The 25,404-nt window shown below is 41.0% G+C and overlaps 1 protein-coding gene across 4 annotated transcripts in view; it reads left to right on the top strand.

The window, feature by feature from the left end:
• Positions 1-18,359, top strand: part of brip1 (BRCA1 interacting helicase 1) — a 258,015-nt gene extending 239,656 nt beyond the window's left edge. For 3 of the 4 annotated variants that reach the window (XM_085964697.1, XM_085964696.1, XM_085964695.1), the window contains exon 21: positions 1,261-4,393. In XM_085964697.1, the coding sequence (XP_085820823.1) occupies positions 1,261-2,315 (1,055 nt within the window). In that variant the 3' untranslated portion in view covers positions 2,316-4,393. Of the gene's footprint in view, positions 1-1,260; positions 4,394-8,466; positions 9,694-18,185 lie in introns of those variants that run through there. The other variant, XM_085964698.1, reaches the window with a different exon arrangement.
• Positions 18,360-25,404: the final 7,045 nt, after the last annotated feature.

The following is a 25,404-nucleotide window of genomic DNA, read 5'->3' as shown; positions in this document are numbered from 1 at the left end:
GTAGTATTGGTTGTAGGCTGAAGAATTCTATGTCCCACATCCCTTCATGCTGACCACTGGAGGACTTTTGCATGATGGTGAGTGGGCTGCAAGGGTCAAGTTGTGCTAAATTATTTTCTAATTGATTTAAGACAGCTATGCACTGAATTATGCAAAATTACAATCTGAATGCCAACAAGCTCAATCGACTTTTTGTTTTTCATTTATAAACTCCTTCCCACGTCCTTATTGCTACCACTGCTGGCCAAGGCAAGATATTATGGGTTGTAGGTGTTTCACGCCCATCGACAGTCTTGCTCTCAAATCAGTTAACAGTGGTTATGATTCTTGTGGTGGGGTTGGTTCTGTTGGGTTTCTTCCCCCTGCCCCTCCCCAGATGTGGAACACTCAGCCACTCACTAAGTGCTTCACATATGATCTGGCTCACTGTTTAGAATTTGAATATTGATTTGCATCATCAGAATTTTGGTACAGAAGAAAGCTATTCAGTCCATCTTGCCTGTTCCAGTGCTGGCTTTCTCAGTGGACCTATCCATTCTAATTCCATTTCCTGCTCTTTTCCTCCTTCCTTTAAATATACTTTTGTCTTATGTTTATTTAATTCCTTGTTCAATGTCTGTATTGACTGGGTTTCAATACTTAGGGTAATGCATTCCATATTCTAATAACCCATTTTGTAGGGGGGGGAAATCTTTCTAACCTTCTCCTTTATGCTTCCTGTGCTAATCTGGAGTTTATGCACCCGTTTCCCTTTATTACCAATTCACCAACGGATGGAAATAATCTTTCACTATTTACCTTTTCAAATCTTGTCATAATTTTGAACAGTTCTATTAGGGTTCTTAACCTTTGTTCCATCAAATACAGCTCAAAGTCTCTCCATAACTTTCATCCTCTCATCCCTGGTATCTTTCTAGTGTATACAACTATTCTTTTACCGTATCTCTTAATATATCTTTTCTATAGTGTGGTGCCCAAAATCTCACCGATTACTTTACAACAATGGCTCTATTTGGGAGTTCAGTACTCCACTGGTGATTAGTAGGCTTCTCTGAGCTTGCTTACGATGATCCTTTACAGCAATCATGATTTGAGTGCATGATTTATGCCCGAGCGCTTAAAATAAACATTTTGATTATGCTTATTTTTTTGCAGTGGATTGTACATAGTTGTGAAAAGTGAATGTTACCTAAGTTGTTGGAGTAAAATTGTACTGCACTGGCATTTTAAGACTTCTGATAATTATTGCTTGGCTTACAGATAATGAGGAAGCTAATTCTGCTATAACCACAAGTACCAAGACTCCGCTCTTCAGAAATGCCAGTATCAAGTTGAAAAATGTAAAAAATGATGACACAAAAAAAGCGGCAGGATCTATCATGCAATATTTCAAAAAAAGGCCCCTGACTTCAACACCTACGGGAACACCGACAACACAGTCGCATTTTCCAACTATTCAGTTGACGCAAGATGATCATTATAAGAACATGCTGTGTAACTCTGTTAGCCAGAGACAGCAAAAAACAGAAATAACTACATTTCAGTTGGAACCCATGTTACAGAAAGATACTTCTACATCAATAAACATCAGAGAGAATGTATTGTTAAATGCAGTAAAATGTGAATTACAGAATAATGAGGAAAACCAAACTGTTTATGACAGTACAGGAAATTCTTATAACAGCTCCATGGCTGTATCACCCTCCTCTGTTGTGGGGTCATTATGCGAGGATGAGGCTGAGGTGATGGTGATGGCAATAGCACCCTCGGTTGACACGGATGTGCAGCAGCCTGCGGAGGAAGAAGAGGATGTTAAGGAGGATGCGACATGGTGTTTCACCCCTGAGCTTTTTGACAAGGATCCAGAGGAAGAGTGTTTAGAAACAGAAAGAGGTGATAGTTCACCAGATGCTGTCAAAGCTGATGATATCTACGGTTGTGCAGCTGCACCTGAGAACATAGGAACTGAATGTGTGGAAATGTTTCAGAGTACAAATGGAGGACCCATCTACTTTGAAAAGCTGACAAAATCCAATGGAAACGATATAACGCATTCAGTTTTTGAGCAGAAAGAAGATAATCTCACCAGGCTGTGTTCCAACTTGGAAGTTAAAGGCAAAAGTGCACCTAAATTAGCTATAGATGATGAGGAGGATGCCAGTGTAGGATATCAACACGTTGACGAGCTGGTTAAAACTGACAAAGTAGCAAAGAGCAGGAATCATAGGCTGTCCAGATCTAGAAATAAAGGTACAAGCTTAATAACGGAGAATGTATGTACGCAACACCTAAGCTTCACTGAAGACAATAACTAATATGAAACAGATATATATTCTATTCTATCATGTTGGCTCATTCTGAGTTAAGAATACATGTTTATCAATCCAGCCAAGCTATTTAATGTAATCTCTTATTCTGTAGTTTTTTTAAATGTTTTGTTTAAGTTGAGGAATGTTAATGTTGGGGAATAGAACATCCTCTCACTTCAGGCACCCTGTGCAACACCATGTCAGGTATAGTATGGGAAGATCCCTCCACTCAGTCCCAGCAGTAGACTTCAGTCCCAACCTCTGAAGTGTATTTCCTACTGCACCAGCATTTTAAATTTTCCATTTCCCACATAATATGGACCTCGCTGCATGAGAGAGCCAATTAATCCCAAATTTGGAGTGATTTTGTGCTATGGACTAATGCCAGCTATAAACTAGACTTAGATTTCCCTAACTGAGATTTCCCTAACTCATTTCACATCGCACCTGCAAAGGCAGCAGACAAAAGGATTAGGTAATGACACTAGTAAATCCAAGGCACATAAGAACAATAGATTTAAGTGCCTTTTAAATGGAAATTAATCATAACAGAATTCCATTGGGTTCTGTTATACTTTTACCACAATGTATTGTCAGTTCACTCAGTAAGGAGGCATCCCAATGTGCTAAAGACATCTGGTGGCAGTTATACAATATTATGTCGTTGCGTCAAGCACATTTACTGCGAGATTTTGTTAACAAGTTGTTTATCCATGGGCTAGAGATCCAGGAATTTGATCTTAAAACAGCCATGGACTAATATAGGGAACTAAAGACTCATTCATAAATAAGATTAGATCAAAAAAAATAGCAGGTAGCCTATGTTTTTTACACTATAGCGAATGGAAATAGCTTTGTGCAATGATAATGTTTGTTCTTAAAACTATCATATCAAACAGTCTTCCAAGACGAAAACTATTGGCAGATTTGGGTACATCAAGTAATTTTGCAATTATGTTTTTCAATAGATTTTTGATTAACTTTTACAGACTGTCTTTTTGTGCAATGGCACATTGGTGAGGAATTACTTTGGCAGAACTGCTGTGCCACCATAGTCTTTGACATTAATAATCCGTTACTGATCTAGCTGCAATTCTTGAGGGGCTGAGTGCTTTTTCTTGGAATAAACTATTTCTGTGTCTGCGACTTCATAAACAGTCCATTTTTAAAAATCATAAAATGTGATGATTGGAAAGCAAGTACCATAGTGAACCCTTTCAAAAATAGTATTTACAGGTACTATTAACCAGCATTGCGCCCAATATCAAGCAGTCTGGTCCCTTTAGTACCATATTAGTCTTTAAAGTCAGAGAGAACTACCAGTTTCTCTCTCATCGTATCGTTTTGCAAAATAATCTCTCAGCTGTTAGATATATTTTCTCTTAGTGCATTGCATCTTTTTTGTTCCCAATAATGAACATATCTCTGGCTCCACCCAACCTGTAACATAGGTCTGCAGGGTACCACATAGTGATACAAATAATGAGTGATAAAGGGAAAAGAACATTCCTATAGAGTATCCTTCTCCTTTATGAGATTGTACCTTCAAAAGTAGGGGTAAGTGCTACACATGTTGGAGTGTAGTTTGGAGATCTGGAAAAGCTGCTTTTCACAGTCAAGTAACCGGGACACATTTGTATCAGAAGCTATAAATTTAATTATGTTTGTAAAAGTAAAATGATTAAGTTGGTCATTAAAGAAAATTTGTTAAACTTGTCTAGAATGTTTAACTACATATAAGAACTATATCTTGTGTTTTAAAATCTTTATTGATTTAAGGTATTGGTTACTATAATAAATAGAAAAACAGAAAATATTGTCCGGGAGGATTTCTTGTGATTAAATTTCATATCTGGAATTCAATGTCTAAATGGCCTATGTATTATACTTTTGGCTTAGGATATCATGAAATATGTTAAAATGTAATCTCCGGATGCAGTAGTCACATAGTTAGTGTAATGTGAAGAGAATCTCGTTGGAGATGGTTCTTTTCATTTTGGTAGAGTGACGGCTCTCAGTTGACTTCACTGATTTTTGCTGCATATCCCCTTGAACAATGATATTACAACATTTTATGCATCAAATCTGTAGTGGTTTATTTCTTAATGATAAGGTTCTGCCTTTTTAAAAAAAAAAAAAATTCTCCCTTTTCTTGGTCTTCCCACACCATGCACAAATCCCACTGAGAAAGTGACATTTCCCCTGCCCTCTCCCAATATCGCTCTGAAACCGACCACCAGGAAGTGTGGGAGAGGGGCCCAGAGGTGACTGACTCCAATTTATCCTTCCTCTCTTTGTTGGAACACCTGTTGCTCTGCTTGGAGCCTCACCATGGTGGCATAGCTAAGATAATGGATATAGTGGGAGTCATGGGGCTGAGCTTAAGTCCCATAATTCCATGCTGCAATACATTGAGGCTCCAATATGCGATATCACGCAGCTGCTATATAAAGTTTCAACATTTATGAAAAAATGTATTATGCTATTTATAAATGTTACTTTTGGAGACCATAATATCTAGTTTTACTATAAATTGGTTATTTATACAGGTTACAAATCTGCCTGGTTATACATTCTATTACAGTATTGTTTTCCATTGTTGTGCTTTCCACATCTCTTCTGCAAAACTTGTAGGTGTGACTGCACTTGAATGGAATCTCATTGGAGCTCTTTCAGGATGTTCAAATTGAAAACATTAATCTTAGCACATGACCTGGGTGTTCCATCTTCCACAAAGGCAGGGGGAGGGGAGAGGAGAGGAGAGGAACAAGAGCGAGAGATTTTCCCCAAAACATGTACCTAATCAGCCATTTTCAAGAAGCATTGTAGGTAATCAACTGGATAGAGAAGCTACTTTGGGTAACACTCTTGTGCTTAGGATTGTTCTGTTACCCAAAGTCACCTCTCCACTACTTTGAATTTTTTGACTACTCCCCACTTTAAACAAAAAGTGGGAATAAGCAGTAGGCACTTGACTTTTAGACAAACCTATGTTGCAAAAAAATGACCAGGAGAACTCTGATTTATGCTTTATGCATTTCATAGAGTCTTCAATTTAGGATGGAACTTCTGCCTTTTAAGATATTTTTCTCTCCCATTTTCTTGGATTTTCCCCATACCATACTTCCCTGACCAAGTAGCTAGGTATTCTCAGGCCTCTACCGAAGTTGTTGCTATGAAGCCAGGTGCTCGATAGTCACTCATCCTTCCTCTCGTGCTGAAATTCCTGGCCTCTGAATGGAACCTCCCTACAGCAGCACAGCTAAAGTTCGGAACTTAGAGCTTTATTTTTCTCTCTTTATCAAGATTTTTTTTAAATGTCGTCATATTTTTGAATCGCCAACAAAATGGCAGGAGTGCACTGTTTTGAAATGTGTACTTCCTGAGAATGCAAGAATTAAAAAGATTTACACATTTAACTGTATTTATAAAACAAAAGGTACAGCAGTGATCCTTTAATACCTCTCGAGCAGTTAACAAACCACTTGACTGGTATAAATCTTAAAGTTCGCTAATGTGGAATATTTTAACATGAGAGCTTGTATATCAGTGTTACAGGCACATGTGAAAGAGACAGTAGATTATATATTTTTAAAAATTACCAATTGCAGGCTATGATGATTTTATTAGATAAATTGCTGTTTGTCAAAGGACTTAAATAAATCTGAAATTGGATACGGTGCTGGTCACTTGTTTATCCAAGGTGGAGGGTGCTTGTAAATTCTTATAGTCAGGGATGCTTGTAACTGTTGTAAATGGTCAATGAAATGGGACAGAACCTGCCTCAGAAACATTCCAATGAATCCTTGGTCTCCAGTGAAATGGGCAGGAAGACAAATACTTACATTTTGAAAGATTAGGTATCTCAAAATATTTTTATATATACTTTTATATAGTTTATTTTATTCAGAAACCTGAGCATTTGTATTTCCTAACCACTCATTATATAGAATATCATGTTTCTTTTTTTGCATAACAGTTTCCCCATGATATATACAGTACTCTGGAAAAGTAAATATAATTAACAAAGAATGGCTTTTGTTCTCTGAGATTAGCTGTCAGCTAGACCTTTTCCTGAGAATGGACAACATTTTAACCGTAAATTGTATTCACTTTTCACCAGTGCAAAGTCAAATATTTGTGACACAATTTCATTGATTTTCTTCAAATACATTAAAAAAATTATTTTGGCACCCAGATGGTTCCCTGGAGCAGGTCAATATGCCTCCCAGTTTAACAAAATATCTTGGTAACATTACACCCAGTTTATACTGAGGAAAGTTTCAGGCAGTATCTCTTTTTAATTTTCCTCATTTGGGTTTGCTGTAGCTTCAGAGACCAGGCCCAATTCCACTGTAATTTGCCAAGAATTGCTATGTATGTTATATTTCATATTGATTAAGCTCACTAATTTCAGGTATGAAAAGGACTAAAGTGCTCACTTTTCCATTTCACTATAGCTGAGGAAAGTTCCATGAGTTCTTCATTAAAGACCTTGATAAAGCCATATTAAGCAAAATTTTTCTTTTTATTCACATCCCTAATGGTCCTTAATACATTTTTAAAGAATGAGAAATCTTCAGAGCCCCGTAGACAAATCGCCTGTAAATGTTTTCTGCCTTTATTGCACTGTTTACTCATGTCTAAACCTCTCTGCCTCTCGACCTCTCTTTCCTCCTTTAAGACGCTCCTTAAAACCTACCTCTTTGACCAAGCTTTTGGTCATCTGCCCTAATTTCTCCTTATATGGCTCGGTGTCATTTTTTGTCTCAATACTCCTGTGAAGCGCCTTGGGACATTTTACTTATGTTAAAGGCGCTATAATACAAGTTGTCTACTTTTTTGCTAAAATTAGCAATCGGAACAAAATATGGCCTTTTGTGTCTGGGAGATCATGGGTATGAAATGGTGTTCTACCATCTCATGGTGCAACAAACTGGGACTATAATACACCATCGTGCCTTACATCTTTGAGATTTCAAAATACATCTCGTTAGAGAAACTAGTATTTACTTAGGACAGGACCGTGAGCATTTTTACTCAAAATTTCAATTTTATTGCATATATCTGTTTTGAGTGACCTTTTCGTGAGTAGGAAATGGCACTAAACTTTTCGCAAGTACGCATATAATGTATGCTGTTTTCCTTAAAGAAAATTGAGAGATCAACAGGTATTTCAAATTAAGCAAATAAAACCACCTTATATATGTCCCACATATCAAGGGAGACTGAAAAGAATGTGATAGAAAGTGTCCCCATTCCAGTTGAAAAACTGTCTTGCAATATCATTTATTCTGCTATTTCTGCACGGCAAGATTCCAATTTGAATAAATAACTGGGGAAGGAATCTGGTGGGATTAAATTTCTCTTTTTTTTTTAAGAAGTAGTGAATCCGGGTTGGAAGAAATTTTCTGTACTATCCTCCTTGATCAAGTGAAATTTAAAATTATTTCACTCGGCTGAGCTACAGATCCGTTCAAGCTTTTAACACCTTAGAATCATACAACACAGAAGGAGGCCATTTGGCCCATTGTGCCCGTGCCAGCTCTTTGCAATTAGTTCCACTCCTCAGCTCTTTCCCCCTTTTCAAGTATACATCCAATTCCCTTTTGAAAATTACTATTGAATCTGCTTCTACCACCCTTTCAGGCAGTGCATTTCAGATCATAACTCGCTGCGTAAAAATAAAAAACTCTTCATTTTCCCCCTGGTTCTTTTGCCATTATCTTAAAATAGCAACAAATACCAAGTGTGTTGCAAATTGGAAATAAATTCAAATGTTACTTCAAAAGCTCACATTAACAATTTATCTATTTAATACCGGTGAACATTTTGAAGCCTGAAACATGTACGTAATTTACTGGGTTGCCGTGCTTTGCTCAGTGGAAATCTATATTATCCATGAGCAAGTCCACTCCAGCCTTCCCACAGTTCTTGGTTAGTAGATGCAGTGTTTTGTTCAGTATTCTATTTAGTGGGTTTTTTACCAAGCTGACATTGTTACCAGTGTTGATGCATTGTCCTCTTTATTTGGCCTGTGATCAGATATTAAAATGAAAAATCTTCTAATTTGTTACATTTAAAATGACTATAGTTGAGAAATTCATTGTTTAAAATGTCTCATTTATTTTCCATCTTTTTAAATTTCTTTTCCTAGACATTAATAATTCCTCAGCTGTTCCTGGTGGGAAAAGCCAAACAACTTTTCCTAATGAGGTTTCTGTGGCTTTATCAAAGCCCTGTGTGCAGATGGGACAAGGAGACTGTTCAGATAAGCACAGTATGCATCTAAGAGATAGAAGAAAGGTTACAACAGAGGATAGTGTTAAACAGCCGATACAAAGTGCACTAACTAAGCATGAAGATAATATAGAAGCATCAGATAAGACACCGAGCCAAAAAGACAAGAATGGTCCTGTTAAATGGAAGAATGTGCAGAAACAAAGCAAAAGGAAATCATGTGAATGGAGCAGTCTGGTGGAGAGGAAGACTATGAAGCCCCACAGTAGGAAAATTGTCCAGGCTGCAAAAGAGAACTTATTTGTGGAGGAGTTATTGGAAAGATCCACTTTGAGTGGATCAAGCATGCAAATTAATAATGTGAAGGAAAATCCAATGAAAAGCAAGTCCATTTTAGCTGGTGTAGTTGGTTGCCAGAGACAGAGGAAAACTAGAAGAGAAAGAACAGAAAATACAGCTTCAAATAAACCAAATTATAGACTAAGAAGTATGTATGTAAATATACTCTCCAAAAGACCCTATCGAGACAGAATGCGGATAGAAAAACTAAATCGTATAAATAGTGATGAGAAATGCAGCCTAGTAACCCAGACTGATGGAGCATATGATGCATCACATTGTAAAAAATCCAGCAAAGCACTTTTTCCCAAGGAATATAGAAATAAGGTGACAAAATCTTGTGATTCTAAAACAATGGCCAGAATTCAATTAAAAAAGAAAAGACGTGGAAGAAAATGTTTCAGCACCCAGCTCTCTGCTACCCCTTCGCAGTATGAGGAAGAACATAATGGGAAGTCAAAACCTGTCGGAGAGAAAGCATCCATTATTCAGTTTGAAATATTAATACCAGAGCAGTATTCTTCCCCAGTGGAGATTTCCCAGATCCAGTGCAATGAGGATAAACTGGAAAATTCAATTTCAGCCTTAAAATATAACAGTAGCAACAGGACAGCTGTCCAGGGCAACAAACGTTCAGAACCAGTTGACAGACTGCTTCAAATAGAGGATACAGGCATAAATGAAATTAATCCAGCTTTTAATATAGGTAGTGATACCCTGACTTTAAAGAAAGGATCGGGAAATAATTCATCAGTTGCAAAAAGCGTAATTTCTAACACGAAAGTGAAAGAGGCCAGCTCAGAAGGTGAGAAATTTTACTCCAGGCAGCTGTGAATTTGTAGTATTTTTCTATATTGTAGATCACTAAGCTATTTAAAATTCAGTATTGGAGGGAATCAGATTTAGAAACTGTTTACTTTAAAATGGTCAACTTGTTTTCAAATAAACTATGAAATTAATTAAGTTAAAGGTACCCAGCAGCATAGTTCTAAATGGTATAATTAACTTTCACAAATAGTTAAAATTGCCAAACTGCTGTCTCCAAACTGTGTTGTCTCTAAATGTAGAGGAATACATAAGTAGCAAAACATTTGGCTCTATGGCCTAGAAATTGGGTATAGCCCCGCTTGAGGCGTTAGAACTGGCGCTGCGCAAAGTTTATAGCCAGACGAAACTTATCGCCGCCTGGCGCGATATTGGGTTGCATCGCCCCTAAAGGGGATTGAGGCGCGAATTCAGGCGTCACACGGGACTCCTAAGGCGCTAAACTTCCGGCGCAACCCAATATCGGAGCGGACGGGCGCAGCGCAGGTGCTCTCAATTACTGATGACCACGAGACTTCCAGGCGCCGGCCAGCTCTTAAAGGGGTGGGTCAGTCAGCTTCAGCATCCACACTCTTCGCCTTGCAGGCCTCAGAATCGGCGCAGGCCCTTCTCTGGCGCTAAAAACTTGGACCAGATGGAGAAGGTGAGACAGAGAGCAGAGCACTTCACCAATGAGGCTCTGGAGCAATTGGTGGCCGCAGTGGAGCGCCGGCGAGATGTTCTCTACCCAAACAATGGCACGAGGCCGAATCATAAGGACTACCGACGAGCTTGGAGGGATGTATGCCAGAGGGTCAACTCCAGCAGCATGGTGACCAGGAGCCCTGTCCAACGCAGAAAGAAATTCAACGACCTCACTCGGGTCGTGAGGGTGAGTATTGTTTCTGCAAACTTCTGCATCCCTTCACTTGCACCTGACTGTGGCTACAGGGTGGGCTGTGCCCCATTGGCCATCTACCAGCAAGCACCCATGGCCCTTTCTGGGCACACACATGCACATTTGACTCAAGGCATCATGTAAGGGCTCTTGCACCATGGGGGGCATGAGATGACCACTCAGGGCATCATGTAACATAACCTCCCCTCCTTTCCCCTGCTGTCCAAGCTGGCGAGGATTGGCAAAGACCAGCTTCGCACCGGTGGAGGACCTCCACAAGTAGTCACTCTCACAGATCTCGAGGAGAGAGTCCACCAGATTCTTGGAGGACGTCTGAGTGGTCCTGTAACCACTGCAGCTGCCGATCCCATTATCGACAGCGATGGTAAGGTTCTCACCTTTTACAACTGTCTCCTTCCACTTGTTCCCCCCGCCAGCATGCTTTCTCACTGTGGACCCATGTCATAGCCTTGCCGCAATCTGGCATCCCTTGCTGCCAAGCTGTCCTTTTGCTAAAGCCACTCTTCCACCTCCCTGCTTTCAGATGCTGCATCACCAGCTCGGGAGCCGGGCCCTCAAGGTGCCAGTGCCTCCGAAGGCTCAATGAGAAAATTACTGTCCAACAGAAGGTCAGCAACTCTCTCCAGCAACGATCAGAATGGCCAGCCCAAATGGCTGCAGCTTTTATACTAGTGCTGTCCCCTTTAAATAGCGCCGTCTGAGAAGGGCCTGGGAACGCTCCATCCAACTGTCACTAATAGCGCCAGGCGAAAAGGTTGCGGGTGCCACCGAATATCCAGTCCGGGGCGCCAAAAAGGCGTTGCACACTGAAATGACGTCATGATCAGCCTGCGCCCGCGGGCGAGCGAAAAGAGTTAGCGCCGGCGCTAAAAGGATACTCAATATGGGAGGTGGCGCTATATTCACTGTGCCCGCCCGAAAATTGGGTAACGCCCCAATTCTCGGGCTCTTTAGGCGCGAATCGCTGGCGCTACCAACCGAATTTCTAGGCCTATATTTAGTCATAAAGGGTGTGGGGCCTGATCAGATAATGTGTGTTTGGGGAGAGCTTAAAAAGTACCTGTAATATAGTGGGCTCTAAGAATTATGAAGCTAATGCCAGATTATATTTGTATGGACTTGTAGGTAATTCAAACAATTTTGCAAAATTAACCAAAGGTCTGGAGGCTGGCAAGTGTTACACTTTAGCTTTTTTAAAAAGGGAAAGGGGATAAGTCAGATAACCAGAAACCAGTTAATCTCACATCAGTGGTAGAAAAACTGAGAGAGACTAGAATAAGAGATCACATTAATAAACAATTAGAATGGTTTAAGTTAATCAGACATCGTATACATGGTCTTGGAAAAAGCAGGTCATTCTTGACTAATTTAATTTTTCAAGGAAGTTGCAAAATGTACAAACAGGGATGTTGTAGATGTGATATGGTGGACTTTCAAAAAGTGGCAAAGTGTCACAAAAGAGTTATTGCAAAAATTAAAGCCCTTAGTATTAGAGGTAAAGTGGCAGCATGAATACAAGGACGGCTGAAGGAGAGAAAGTAGGAATGGATGGATATGTCTTGGATTGACACACTCTCTAGTAGTGTGCCTCAAGTGTGTTGTGCTGGGACCACTTTTGTTTTTCTTTTTCTCTTTGTGTCTCTGTCTCTGTGTATTGGGACGTTTTACTACATTAAAGGCACTATATAAATCCAAGTTGTTGTGTTAATATAAATAATATGATTTGGGTGTAAGTGTAAGGGGAATAATATAACAAAGGTTGTTGATATCAAATTTGGGACATAGTGGGAGACTTCAGGAGGCAATGGACAGGCTAGGAATGTGCACAGCGATATGGCAAATGTAGTTAAACATAGATAAATGTGAATTAGTAAACATTGGAAGGGAAAAGAGCAGAGAATGGAAATAGGCCCTAAATGGTAAAATTCTTAAAGAAGTGGAAACATGCAGAGGGAATGTCTCTGAGTCAGAAGATTGTGGGTTCAGGTGGACAGAAAAGATCCTATGACAGTCTTCGAAGAAAAGCAGCGGAGTTCTTTCAGTGTCCTGTCCAACATTTATCCTTCAATCAAAATTACTAAAACAGATCATATGTTCGTTCATTCATCTCATTGCTGTTTGTGGGACCTTGCTGTGTACAAATTGACTTTGCATTTCCCTACATTACAGCAGTGACTACACTTCAAAAGTACTTCATTAGTGTGAAGCATTTTATCATAAGGACGTGAAAGGTACTATAAAAGTGCAAGTTCTTTTTCTTTTCATTCAAAGGGTTCTTAAAATACTGAATGCATTGCCCAGTTCTTTTCTTTCACAAGTAGCTATGTTCATCATAGTTTGAGGTGCATCAGTTTGTTGAGAGGTGGGGACAAATGCGCACAGATATCAAATGATCCTTTTGATTAATTATTGGCAGAACACAGCCATGTATTCTATAAATGTACATACATGCTGAATAAGTTTCATTACGGTTAATTTTTTTCTTCTGCTCCAAGTTGCTTTTTCAAAACTAAATGCCTCTCTGAAAGGTTAACTGCGATTTAGTTAAAGTGTAATTAAATTTCAAGTTAATTGGATCACTGACTGAGTCTCTTGCTTTTATGCTTTTCTACTGAAGCATTTTCAGAACTTATATACCTCAGTATTGAAAATCAGCTTTATAGAGGATATAATTTTTTATACAAAAAACTTTTTATAATGGACTTGTCAAAGAAATGTTATTATTGTGAAAGGAAGACAAATTATAATTGTTTTTTCCCTTATGGATGAGCTAATTTAGTCATATATTTTAGTTTGCCTGCCTTTGCACTAACTCCTGTTAATATTCATAAAATATCAAAGCTTGATATAATTTTGATAAATAATTATATAACTGAAATAATTTTCTGTATCTATTCCTGCTGCAGAGTTTCTCTTCTACATTTTTGAATGGGAGCAAGCATTAGTTTGATTCATCATCAAAGAGTCAATTTGAATTATCCCAGTGTCTGGGAGTGGAGATCAAAAATAACCCATTTCATGGTTTATAATTGTGATGCTTTCTGGTGCCCTGCACCATGGGTCATGGCCCTACACCCATCTTTTTAATAAATAAACTATAGAATATGGAAATTTCCACATATCATAAGGTAAATAAGGAAGCCCATTTATCCCATCTTATTATGCAGCATTTTAATCTCTTGATCAGTAAAATATGTCAGAAAAACATTGAGCTTATAACAAGTTAGTCTTGGAATTACAAACCTTTTACCAGTTTTTAACCTGAACATGTACAACAAAGCCTCCTTATTTATAGGTTTGATGTATGCAAATCCTTATTGTATGTGAGTTTCTCTTTTTTAATTCAATTCCTGGTAGGCAGTCATCTTGTATGCAAATCAAATCATTTGCAACATTTGTGTTCAACCAATCTATTGTATGCAACATTACTCCAGTAATTGAAAGCAAAATCAAATTACTAAAATGTGGATATATCAAACAAATTTGTTTCTTTTTCCATTTTGGATGTCATGCATCACTGTTCCCAAATAATAACAATTTGTGTAGCGCAAAAGCAAAATACTACGGTTGCTGGAATCTGAAATAAAAGCAAAATGTTGGGAGTACTCAGCAGGTCAGGCAGCATCTGTGGAGAGAGAAACACAGTTAACGTTTCAGGTCGATTACCTTTCGTCAGAATTTATATACAGTAGTACCTTTGATGCAGAAAAACATGTTAAGGGAATTCACAGAGACTTCTGAAAATGTCAAAGAAGAAAATATTAGGAGGGGTGAGCAATAGCTTGGTCAAAGAGGTGGGTTTTAAGGAGAGTTAAAGGAGGAGAGGGAGGTGAAGAGACTGAGGGGTTTAAAGAGGAAATTCCACAACATGGGGCTTAGATGGCTGATGGTACAGCTGCAAACTGGGGCAATCAAGATCTTACAACAGGCGTAGGACCCCAGTTTGCATATATAAGCAGTCACGGGCAGTTGTGCTGCTCGCCCATTTATAGATCTGCCTGAAAATTGCATTAGGTGGGCCATGGTTGGCAGAGGTTGCCTCCTTCCTGCGATTTTCAACTTCCGGGTGCCTGTTTGTTCAGGTGAGAAATGGGAAGCTGGAAGTTGAAATTTGCCCTGACATCTCTTTTATGTCTTCTAACTACCTCATTTGTAACTTGTGTCCCTGGCGTTCCAGTTTTGGATCAATGCCCAGGTAAATTCTGTAAATGGACTGTTGTCCCTTAACGTCTAAAATTACTTCAGTAGAAGAGTTGTGGAACAGGGGATTAATTATATTCAGTTCACAGTACTGCTACCTTGATTAGATTAAGTGTAGTCTCGTGCTACGCTCCCACGCTCCAGCTGGGTGGAAATATTTCACATGGATTGAAGTTTTGGCAACTATTCAAACTTATTTACAAGATCAGGTAAAGTTATGAAACACTGAGAATAAGAGCACTAAAGTACAGCAACAATAATTTAAAATATAAACCTCAAGTGAGCTCTCACCAAGCCTCCTTCAACAGTTAGAACAATCTTTTGGTATAAAACAACACCCTAAGTACTGACACACAGAATGTTATCTTTCTTGCCCCTCGAGAAATGTCTCAATGTATCCCTTTGGTAGGGGGTTTAATGTGAACTATGTAATTCCAACTCATGGAGCTATTTCCCCAGAACAACTTTCACATTCCAGTAAGAACTAAGCAAAATTAGATGTATTCCTCCGCCCTTATCCCCCCGCCCCCTCCCCACACTTTCAGAGTTGTGGATATGAGTAAATTCCTAGCTAAAGCAGTTAATATTGTGCCACTTGCATACTTCATTGGCTGTGAAGCGCTTTGGGACATCCTGAGGTTGTGAAAGGCGCTATATAAAAGCTAGTCTTTCTTTATAAAAGAGCTTGATGAATATCTGGTTAGGAATGGGACTGAGATTTATTAAGATAAGGCGAGATAGACATAATTGAATGATGTGTGGAACATAATAGTTCATGGGCCCATGGAGGTGTCATGCCAAAAATAGCAACAATAAAGGACAAATAACAGGCTGACCAATTTCTTGAGTTTGTGTTGCTGGCCGGGTGCCTTGCCCACCAGCCACCCACATTGGGAAATTGCAGGTGTGCTGCCCATACTTTTCTGATCATTGATATCCCAATATATGAAGTCAACAGATGATGCTTCACAATGCAAATTCGGAAAGCTACCCCCAGCATATAATGTTAAATTGACACTTTAAAGTTTTACTTGATTTACCATTGGGAGAACATGGCCTTTCTCAGAACATTAATTGAATAGAGTCCATGACAGAACAGACATAGCCTGAATGGAATTTTTGGTTCCATACTTTTTTATTCAATTCATGGGATGTGGGCATCGCTGGCAAGGCCAGCATTTATTGCCCATCCCTAATTGCCCTCGAGAAGGGGAGTGGTGGTGATTTGCCTCTTTGAACCACATTAATCCCTGTGGTGAAGGTACTCCCACAGTGCTGTTAGTAATGCTCCCTTTAAGTTGCGCGGCTGCACAATGTTCTTGACCTACTATGCAGCCGGCTCACCGGCTTTTCAATGGGGAAAACCATGCATGTGCGTTATTTTGAATGGGCCGTAAAGGGAACTTTGGCTTTTGGGTAGGGAGTTCTGGAATTTGACCCAGAGATAATGAAGGAGCGGCGATATATTTCCTAGTCAGGATGGTGTGTGACTTGGAGGGGAACTTGGAGGTGATGGTGTTCCCATACGCCTGCTGCCCTTGTCCTTCTAGGACAGTGCTAGGCAAAATATGGCCCGCAGGCCATATGCAGCCCGCCAGTTCATGCTATCCGGTCCGCTGGACGGGACAGAAATAGAACTCGAGCTGCACATTAGTCTGAGTCGAGTATATTCCTATATAAAGCTGCTCATCTTGATAACTTTTTTACCGAAGAAAAAAAAAGACTTACATTTTATAGTGCCTTTCACAACCACCAGACGTCACAAAGCACTTTACAGCCAATGAAGTACTATTTGAAGTGTCGTCACTGTTGTAATGTGGGAAATGCGGCAGCCAATTTGCGCACAGCAAGCTCCCAAAAACAGCAATGTGATAATGACCAGTTATTCTGTTTTTGTTATGTTGATTGAGGGATAAATATTGGCCAGGACACCGGGGATAACTCCCCTGCTCTTCTTCGAAATAGTGCCATGGGATCTTTTACGTCCACCTGAGAGGGCAGACAGGGCCTCAGTTTAACGTCTCATCCGAAAGACAACACCTCCGACAGTGCAGCACTCCCTCAGCACTGCGCTGGAGTGTCAGCCTAGCTTTATGTGCTCAAGTCCCTGGAGTGGGACTTGAACCCACAACCTTCTGACTCAGAGGCGAGTGTGCTACCCACTGAGCCACAGCTGTGTCTTTCCTCTCCCGGTACCCAGAGTATGATGGCAGGGGAATTCACATCACTGTCTTAAACACTGGAGTGGATCCTGGAGCACAAGGACTCCAGATAATGGCACGGATTGTACTTCAGGCCTTGCGAATCCTCATGCTCCCGTGTTCAGCACACTAAAAAGAGAACACCTCTTGCATCGGAAGCCCTGCAGACTCGAGTCACTCTGCCAAACAGCCACGTAGACTTTCAGTACAACTTATAATCGATCGATCAATCATTTCATTCATTCAGTAATGGAAGATTTTACTATTTTACACTACATTTTGTATGTTAAAGATAGTATCTGACTACTATCTGAATTTATGTTTATAAATTATTGGGAGGGTAGAACTGGGAGTGATGATTAACACTGAGTTGGCCTGTTTCAAATTTACCAATTTAACTCTTTGCTCTCGCCAATGACTTTTAGTGGGGTTACTCATTCTTGCACCATTATTCACTTGTTTTAATATTATCCCACTTAATTAGCATAGTGGGGGCATAACTAAATAAACCCACGTATATTGGACATTGCATTCACTGTTTTTAATTTTAATGATAGCTGTTGTTAACACAATTCATTGTGGCAATGTTCCCTCTAATTTATTTTTGTGCGTGGTCCCTTTAAATTTGCTGCGCGGTATCTCTTCCAGCAGCAAGTGCTGGTGAGCGGCCTGCGTAGGACCTCAAGATTGGTGCGCAGCCGCGCGCCTTAGAGGGAACGCTGGTGTGTGGCCCTCAACAGCTCACCAAAACATGTTAAGTGGCCCTCCAGCCCAAATAATTGTCCACCCTTATTCTAGGCGGTAGAGGTCGCGAGTTTGGGAGGTGCCATTGCAGAAGCCTTGGTGAGTTGCTGCATTGCATCTTGTAGATGGTACACGCTGCAGCCACAGTGCGCCAGTGGTGGAGGGAGTGAATGTTTAAGGTGGTGGACGAGGTACCAACCAAGCAGGCTGCTTTGCCCTGGATGTGTTGAGCTTCTTGAGTGTTGTTGAAGTTCCACTCATCCAGGCAAGTGGAGAGTATTCCATCACACTCTTGACTTGTGCCTTGTAGATGGTGGAAAGGCTTTGGGGAGTCAGGAGGTGAGTCACTCACCACAGAAAACCTAGCCTCTAACCTGCTCTTCTAGCCACAGTATTTATGTTTTTGTAACACAATCTTGTTTTTTTTAGGGTTAAAGATACACAGGTCATGGAAGAGCAGTGCTAACAGAAGAGCTACAACAAGATGTAAAGAGAAGAGGATTCCACCACATGGAGTAGGGGCAATCAGCTAATGAAGAAAATTCTCCAGCATTTAGATATTAGCTTCTAACTATAATCATTTCTAGGCCATGCATTTTGATATAACTTGCATTACTAAGTATTTACATTTATTTAAAAAGCAATTCCTTTTAATGAAGGCATTTAACCAATAAAACTTGCTGCATTCTTAATATTTATTTTCTGTCAATTTTCCCATCTCTTCTCCTGAAGGCATTAACTCCTTTGGGTATGGTTCCATGGATGCAAGTTGCTCTCTAGTACACCACACAAGTAGCCATGATTCTTTTCCGAGCCTAGACTCGAGGTTATCCACTTTGGTGGCAAAAACAGGAAGGCAGATTATTATCTGAACGGCAATAGATTGGGAAAAGGGGAAGTGCAACAAAACCTGGGTATCCTTGTGCACCAGTCGCTGAAGGTAAGCATGCAGGTGCAGCAAGTGGTTAAGAAGGCAAATGCTATGCTGGCCTTCATAGCGAGAGGATTCGAGTACAGGAGCAAGGATGTCTTGCTGTAGTTGTACAGGGCCTTGGTGAGACCACACCTTGAGTATTGTGTACAGTTTTGGTCACCTTATCTGAGGAAGGATGTTCTTGCCATGGAGGGAGTGCAGCGAAGATTCACCAGACTGATACCTGGGATGGCAGGAATGACGTATGAAGAGAGATTGGGTCGATTGGGCTTATATTCACTAGAGTTTAGAAGAATGAGAGGGGATCTCATTGAAACTTATAAAATTCTAACAGGACTAGACAGACTAGATGCAGGAAGGCTGTTCCTGATGGTGGGCGAGTCCAGAACCAGGGGTCACAGCCTAAGGATAAGGGGTAAGCCATTTAGGACTGAGATGAGGAGGAATTTCTTCACCCAGAGAGTGGTGAACCTGTGGAATTCTCTACCACAGAAGACAGTTGAAGCCAATTCATTAAATATATTCAAGAAGGAGTTAGATATATTTCTTGAGGCTAAAGGGATCAAGGGATATGGGGAGAAAGCAGGGACAGGGTACTGAATTTGGATGATCAGCCACGATCGCATTGAATGGCGGAGCAGGCTCGAGGGGTCGAATGGCCTACTCCTCCTATTCTTCTATGTTTCTAGACTGTGATTGTCAGCAGGCGAGTAGTTTGTGCAGAATATCTCCGCAAAGCATGAGCTGAATATTGATCAGGGATGGGAACCCTGGATGATTTCCCCAATCCAGCCCAGGGGTGCTGAGGTCGACTGTAGCAGTTGTACCCTGACTGATAACAACTAACTCAGCACAGCTTGGAGATTGAACCAGGGACCTCCATGCTCCATATGGCTCAGCTATTCATTTAAATAATTCCCCCTAGCTGAGACATTTTGGTACTTTGGAGCAATACCTCTGGAGTTTTTCTTTATCTGCCTTCCTTAAAAGAACCAATATGCAAAATGCCCACTTTACAGCATCATTTGCTATGATAGTTCTCCTAATACTCCTGAATCTACTGCTAGCAGAGTCTACTGTTACTCAGTACAGAGTTGACAGCATACTAGTACACATTTTGTGTTCCATTTGATCTGAAAATTATTTAAAAATAAAAATAAATTAATAAGCTAGTAGTGCAGTGTATTGGCTATGCCACTGAGTGTGGCAGGATCCAAGATATCTTCCCTGATTCCCAAAATACTGAGTTTCAAATTTTATTCAAGTTATCTAAAATCAGGGCAAGTTAACTCAGTGTTTTCCAGTGTCTCCCAGTGGTCAGATCAAGACTGATATTAGAAGAGGTTTAAGAACAGATAAGCTGTTTACTTTTAGTCAAGAAGCAATCCCAGGGAATATATGATATCGGGAGATATTAACTTGATATAAATGTATTCGAGCAGCAGTGGCAAAGTAGAATATGAAGTGGGAATTTTTTCATGGTATTCTTTTATTTTGGGAAATATTTCTAATTCTGTCTATATTGAAATAGAGCCTTGAACTGCTCATTTGTTTTAGTAGCACAGTATTGGGTTCAAGGTTCAAGTCACACCCTTGACTGACTTTTAAATTAAGTTTCACTCTTATGGGTGAGTTTGCCTGCTTTTATTTACTGGGCTATTATATATATAATGCCACAGCTGCATTTATGAGGAGAAAACCAAGTCAGTATGAAGTAGAATTTAATGTGGAAGAAAAGTGTGAGGGCAATGTGCTCCCTCCCCATTTTATGGAAGAAAAGAGTAGATTCAGGAGAATTTTGAATGATGTGAGCACAAACTCTCAGATTAGTCGAAATCACTTGCCAGTATTGATTGTATTAAGCAATATATGCTGTTTTCCAGTTGTTGGCTAATTTTAGTGCAAAAAAAATAGATGAGTATAAAGTGGGAAAAACGCTTCAAGATCACTTACTTTTTCTCTAAGATTAGTTAACGGTTGAAAATACCCTGTATAACATGGACCAAAAATAGAATGTCCGTTTTATGTTGCCAGTGCTAATGGGCTGAAAATGCACTCTGTTATGTGATGCGATCCGCTTTTAAGGTTTAAAAGTTGTAATTATTGCTGGTTTATTTAGAATAGATTTAAAATTGATTACCAGTAAATAACAGTATATGTTACCGTACTTACTCAACATACAGAGCATAACCCTGCATAAAATAATTTGATTAAAATTTGCATAAACACAGTATTTCCAACTTAAATTGACTTTTTTTGTTTTAAAAAAATAGCCTATGTTGAAGTTAATGCACTATATCCTTATGCATGATCTATCTGCATATTTCAGAAGAAACAAAGTCTGCAGCCGTGCCAACCTGGACTATACTGTGCATCCTGTGGTGTTGAACTATTACAAAATGCTGCAGGTAAATGTCATAGTCATACAGCACAGAAAGAGGCGCTTCGACCCATCGTGTCCATGCCGGCCATCAAGCCCTGTCTATTCTACTCCCATTTTCCAGCACTTGGTCCGTAGCCTTGTATGCTATGGCATTTCAAGTGCTCATCTAAATGCTTCTTGAATGTTGTGAGGGTTCCTGCCTCTACCACCCTTTCAGGCAGCGAGTTCCAGATTCCAACCACCCTCTGGGTGAAAATGTTTTTCCTCAAATCCCCTCTAAACCTCCTGCCCCTTACCTTGAAACTATGCGCCCTGGTTATTGACCCCTCCATCAAGGGGAAAGGTTCCCCTCTATCTACCCTATCTATGCCCCTCATAATTTTGTACACCTCAATCATGTACCCCCTCAGCCTTCTCTACTCTGAGGAAAACAACTCCAGCCTGTCCAGTCTCTCTTCATAGCTGAAGAGCTCCAGCCCAGGTAACATCCTGGTGAATCTCCTCTGCACCCTCTCCAATGCAATCACATCCTTCCTATAGTGCGGCGACCAGAACTGCACACAGTATTCCAGCTGGGGCCTAACTAGTGTTTTGTACAGCTCCATCATAACCTCCCTGCTCTTGTATTCTATGCCTTGGCTAATGAAGGCAAGTATCCCATATGCCTTTTTAACCACCTTATCTACCTGTCCTGCTGTCTTCAGGGATCTATGTACATGCACACCAAGGTCCCTCTGATCCTCTGTCCTTCCTAGGGTCCTGCCATTCATCGTGTATTCCCTTGCCTTGTTAGTCCTCCCAAAATGCATCACCTCACTTTTCAGGGTTAAATTCCATTTGCCACTGTTCTGCCCATCTGACCAACCCGTCTATATCGTCCTGTAGCCTGAGGCTTCCCTCCTCGCTATTTACCACTCCACCAATTTTCATGTCATCTGCGAACTTACTGATCATACCTCCTACATTCATATCTAAATCATTAATGTACACTGCAAACAGCAAAGGACCCAGCACCAATCCCTGCGGTACACCACTGGACACAGGCTTCCAGTCACAAAAACAACCTTTGACCATCACCCTCTGCCTCCTGCCATTAAGCCAACTTTGGATCCAATGTGCCAAATTGCCCTGGATCCCGTGGGCTCTTACCTTCTTGACCAGTCTCCCATGTGGGACTTTGTCAAAAGCCTTACTGAAGTCCATGTAGACTACATCAACTGCACTACCCTCATCTACACACCTAGTCACCCCCTCGAAAAATTCAATCAAATTGGTTAGACATGATCTCTCCCTGACAAAGCCATGCTGACTATCCTTGATTAATCCTTGCTTCTCCAAGTGGAGATTAATTCTGTCCCTCAGAATTTTTTCCAATAATTTCCCTACCATTGATGTTAGGCTCACTGGCCTGTAATTCCCTGGTTTATCCCTACTACCCTTCTTGAATAATGGTACTACGTTAGCTGTTCTCCAGTCCTGTGGCACCTTCCCTGTGGCCAGAGAGGTTCTGAAAATTTGTGTCAGAGCCCCTGCAATCTCCTCCCTTCCCTCACACAGCAGCCTGCGATACATCTCATCTGGGCCTGGGGATTTATCTACTTTTAAGCCCGCTAAAACCGTTAGTACCTCCTCCCTCTCAATACTAATTTGTTCAAGTATATCACAATCCCCCTGCCTGATTTCTATGCCTACATCGTCCTTCTCCATAGTGAACACAGATGCAAAATAATCATTTAAAACCTCACCTACATCTTCCGGCTCTACACACAGATTGCCACTTTGGTCCCTAATGGGCCCTACTCTTTCCCTGGTTATCCTCTTGCCCTTAATATACTTATAAAACACCTTGGGATTTTCCTTTATTTTGCCCGCCGGTGTTTTTTCATGCCCCCTCTTCGCTCTCCTAATTTCTTTTTTAAGTACCCCCTGCACTTTCTATACTCCTCTAGGGTTTCCACTGTTTTTAGTCCTTTGTATCTGCCAAAAGCCTCCCTTTTTTTCCTAATCCATTCTTGTATATCTCTTGACATCCAGGGTTCCCTGGGCTTGTTGGTCCCACCCTTGACCTTTACGGGAACATGTTGGCGCCGTACTCTCTCTATTTCCTTTCTGAAAGACTCCCACTGCTCTGATGTGGATTTTCCTACAAGTAGCTGATCCCAGTCCACTTTGGCCAGACCCTGCCTTATCATATTAAGATCGGCCTTCCCCCCATTTAGAACCTTTATTTCCGGTCCATCTTTGTCCTTTTCCATGACTACCTTAAATCTCACCGAATTATGGTCACTGTCACACAAAATGCTCTCCTACTGACACTTCCACCACTTGCCCGGCTACATTCCCTAGAATTAGGTCCAGTACCGCCCCCTTTCTTGTAGGACTTTCTACATGCTGGCCCAAAAAGCTCTCCTGGATGCACTTTAAGAATTCCACACCCTCTAAGCCTTTCACACTCTGACTATCCCAGTTAATATTGGGGAAGTTGAAATCCCCTACTATTATTACCCTATTATTTCTACACTTCTCTGAGATTTGCCTACATACCTGTTCTTCTATCTCACCCTGACTGGGGGCCTATAGTACACTCCCAGCAAAGTGCTTGCCCCCTTTTTGTTATTAAGTTCTACCCATATGGCCTCATTAGAAGAACCTGCTAAGATATCATCCCTCCTTACAGCAGTAATTGACTCCTTGATTAATATTGTGACACCCCCTCTTTTACACCCCCCTCTGTCTCGCCATAAGATTCTATACCCCGGAATATTGAGCCGCCAGTCCTGCCCCTCCCTCAACCATGTCTCTGTGATAGCAACAATATCATGCTCCCATGTGTTCATCAACACCTTCAATTCATCTGCCTTACTCGCAAGACTCCTTGCATTAAAATAAATGCCATCCAGCCTTGCCATACTCCCTTGCGCCGTTACATATTTGCTCTGCCTTCCAGGCTGACTTGTTTTTTCCTCTATATTTGGCTGTGCATCACCCCCTACTATAGCTCCACTCCGTATCCCATCCCCCTGCCAAGTTAGTTTAAACCCCCCCCAACAGTACTAGCAAACCTCCCCGCAAGGATGTTGGTCCCGTTCCGGTTCAGGTGCAACCCGTCCGACTTGTACAGGTCCCACCTTCCCCAGAAGCAGACCCAGTGATCCAGGAAACTAAAGCCCTCCCTCCTCACCAACTGTTTAGCCACACATTCATCTGCTCTATCCTCCTATTCCTATACTCACTAGCACGTGGCACTGGGAGTAATCCAGAGATTACAACCTTTAGGTCCTGCTTTTTAATCTGCTACCTAGCTCCCTAAATTCTTGTTGCAGGACCTCATCCCTCTTTCTACCCATGTCATTGGTACCAATGTGAACCACGACCTCTTGACTGTTCGCCCTCCCCCTTCAGAATGCCTTGTAGCCGTTCAGTGACATCCTTGACCCTGGCATCAGGGAGGCAACATACCATCCTGGAGTCACGTCTGCAGCCACAGAAACGCCTATCTGTTCCCCTTACGATAGAATCCCCTATCACTATTGCTCTCCCACTCTTTTTCCTCCCCTCCTGTGCAGCTGAGCCACTCGTAGTGCCACGGACTTGGCTCTTGCTGCATTCCCCTAAGAAACCATCTCCCCCAGCAGTATCCAAAATGGAAAATCTGTTGGAGAGGGAGATGAACCCAGGGGACTCCTGCACTACCTTCCTAGTTCTTTTACCCTGTCTGGCAGTCACCCATTTCCTGTCTGCCTGTGCACTCTTTACCTGCGGTGTGACCAGCTCGTTAAACGTGCTATGCACGAAGATCTCAGCTTCACGGATGCTCCACAGTGACTCCAGCTCCAGCTCCGAAACGCGGATTTCGAGTAGCTGCAGCTGGAGACACTTCCTGCACATGTGTTCGCCCTGGACACCAAAAGTGTCCCACATAGCACAGGAGGAGCACTCCACGCTGCCGAGCTGCCCTGACATGTCCTACCCTTAATTTACTCCCTTTAAATTAAAGAATATTAAATACACTGGGGACCTTACTTTCCTTTAAACACTACTTACTCTAAACTAGAGACCTTACTTTTACTTTAACGACTGGACTGTAGAAATACTCACCAGGTCCTGGAAGCTGACAAAGATAGATAAAGAAAGGAACACCTCTCTCCCCGAACTCCTTCACTCACCAAACTCGCAGCTTAACACTCTGTTCCGAGCTGTCAGCAGCATATAAGAGCTAACTGATCATTTCCATTTCAAAGAAGTGACCTGCATGTCATACTATTCTACAGAAAGCAGGGCTAGTAATAGTCATTACTTTTTCAGGCTTTATCTAGATGTTTCTCTTCTGC

Source organism: Somniosus microcephalus, chromosome 22 (genome assembly GCF_052327205.1).
Source record: "Somniosus microcephalus isolate GS21.2 chromosome 22, FLI_Smic_1.0, whole genome shotgun sequence".
In the NCBI taxonomy this organism is placed as follows: domain Eukaryota; kingdom Metazoa; phylum Chordata; class Chondrichthyes; order Squaliformes; family Somniosidae; genus Somniosus; species Somniosus microcephalus.
The sequence above is the reverse complement of the archived record's forward strand: the minus strand, read 5'-3'. Positions and strand labels throughout refer to the sequence as shown.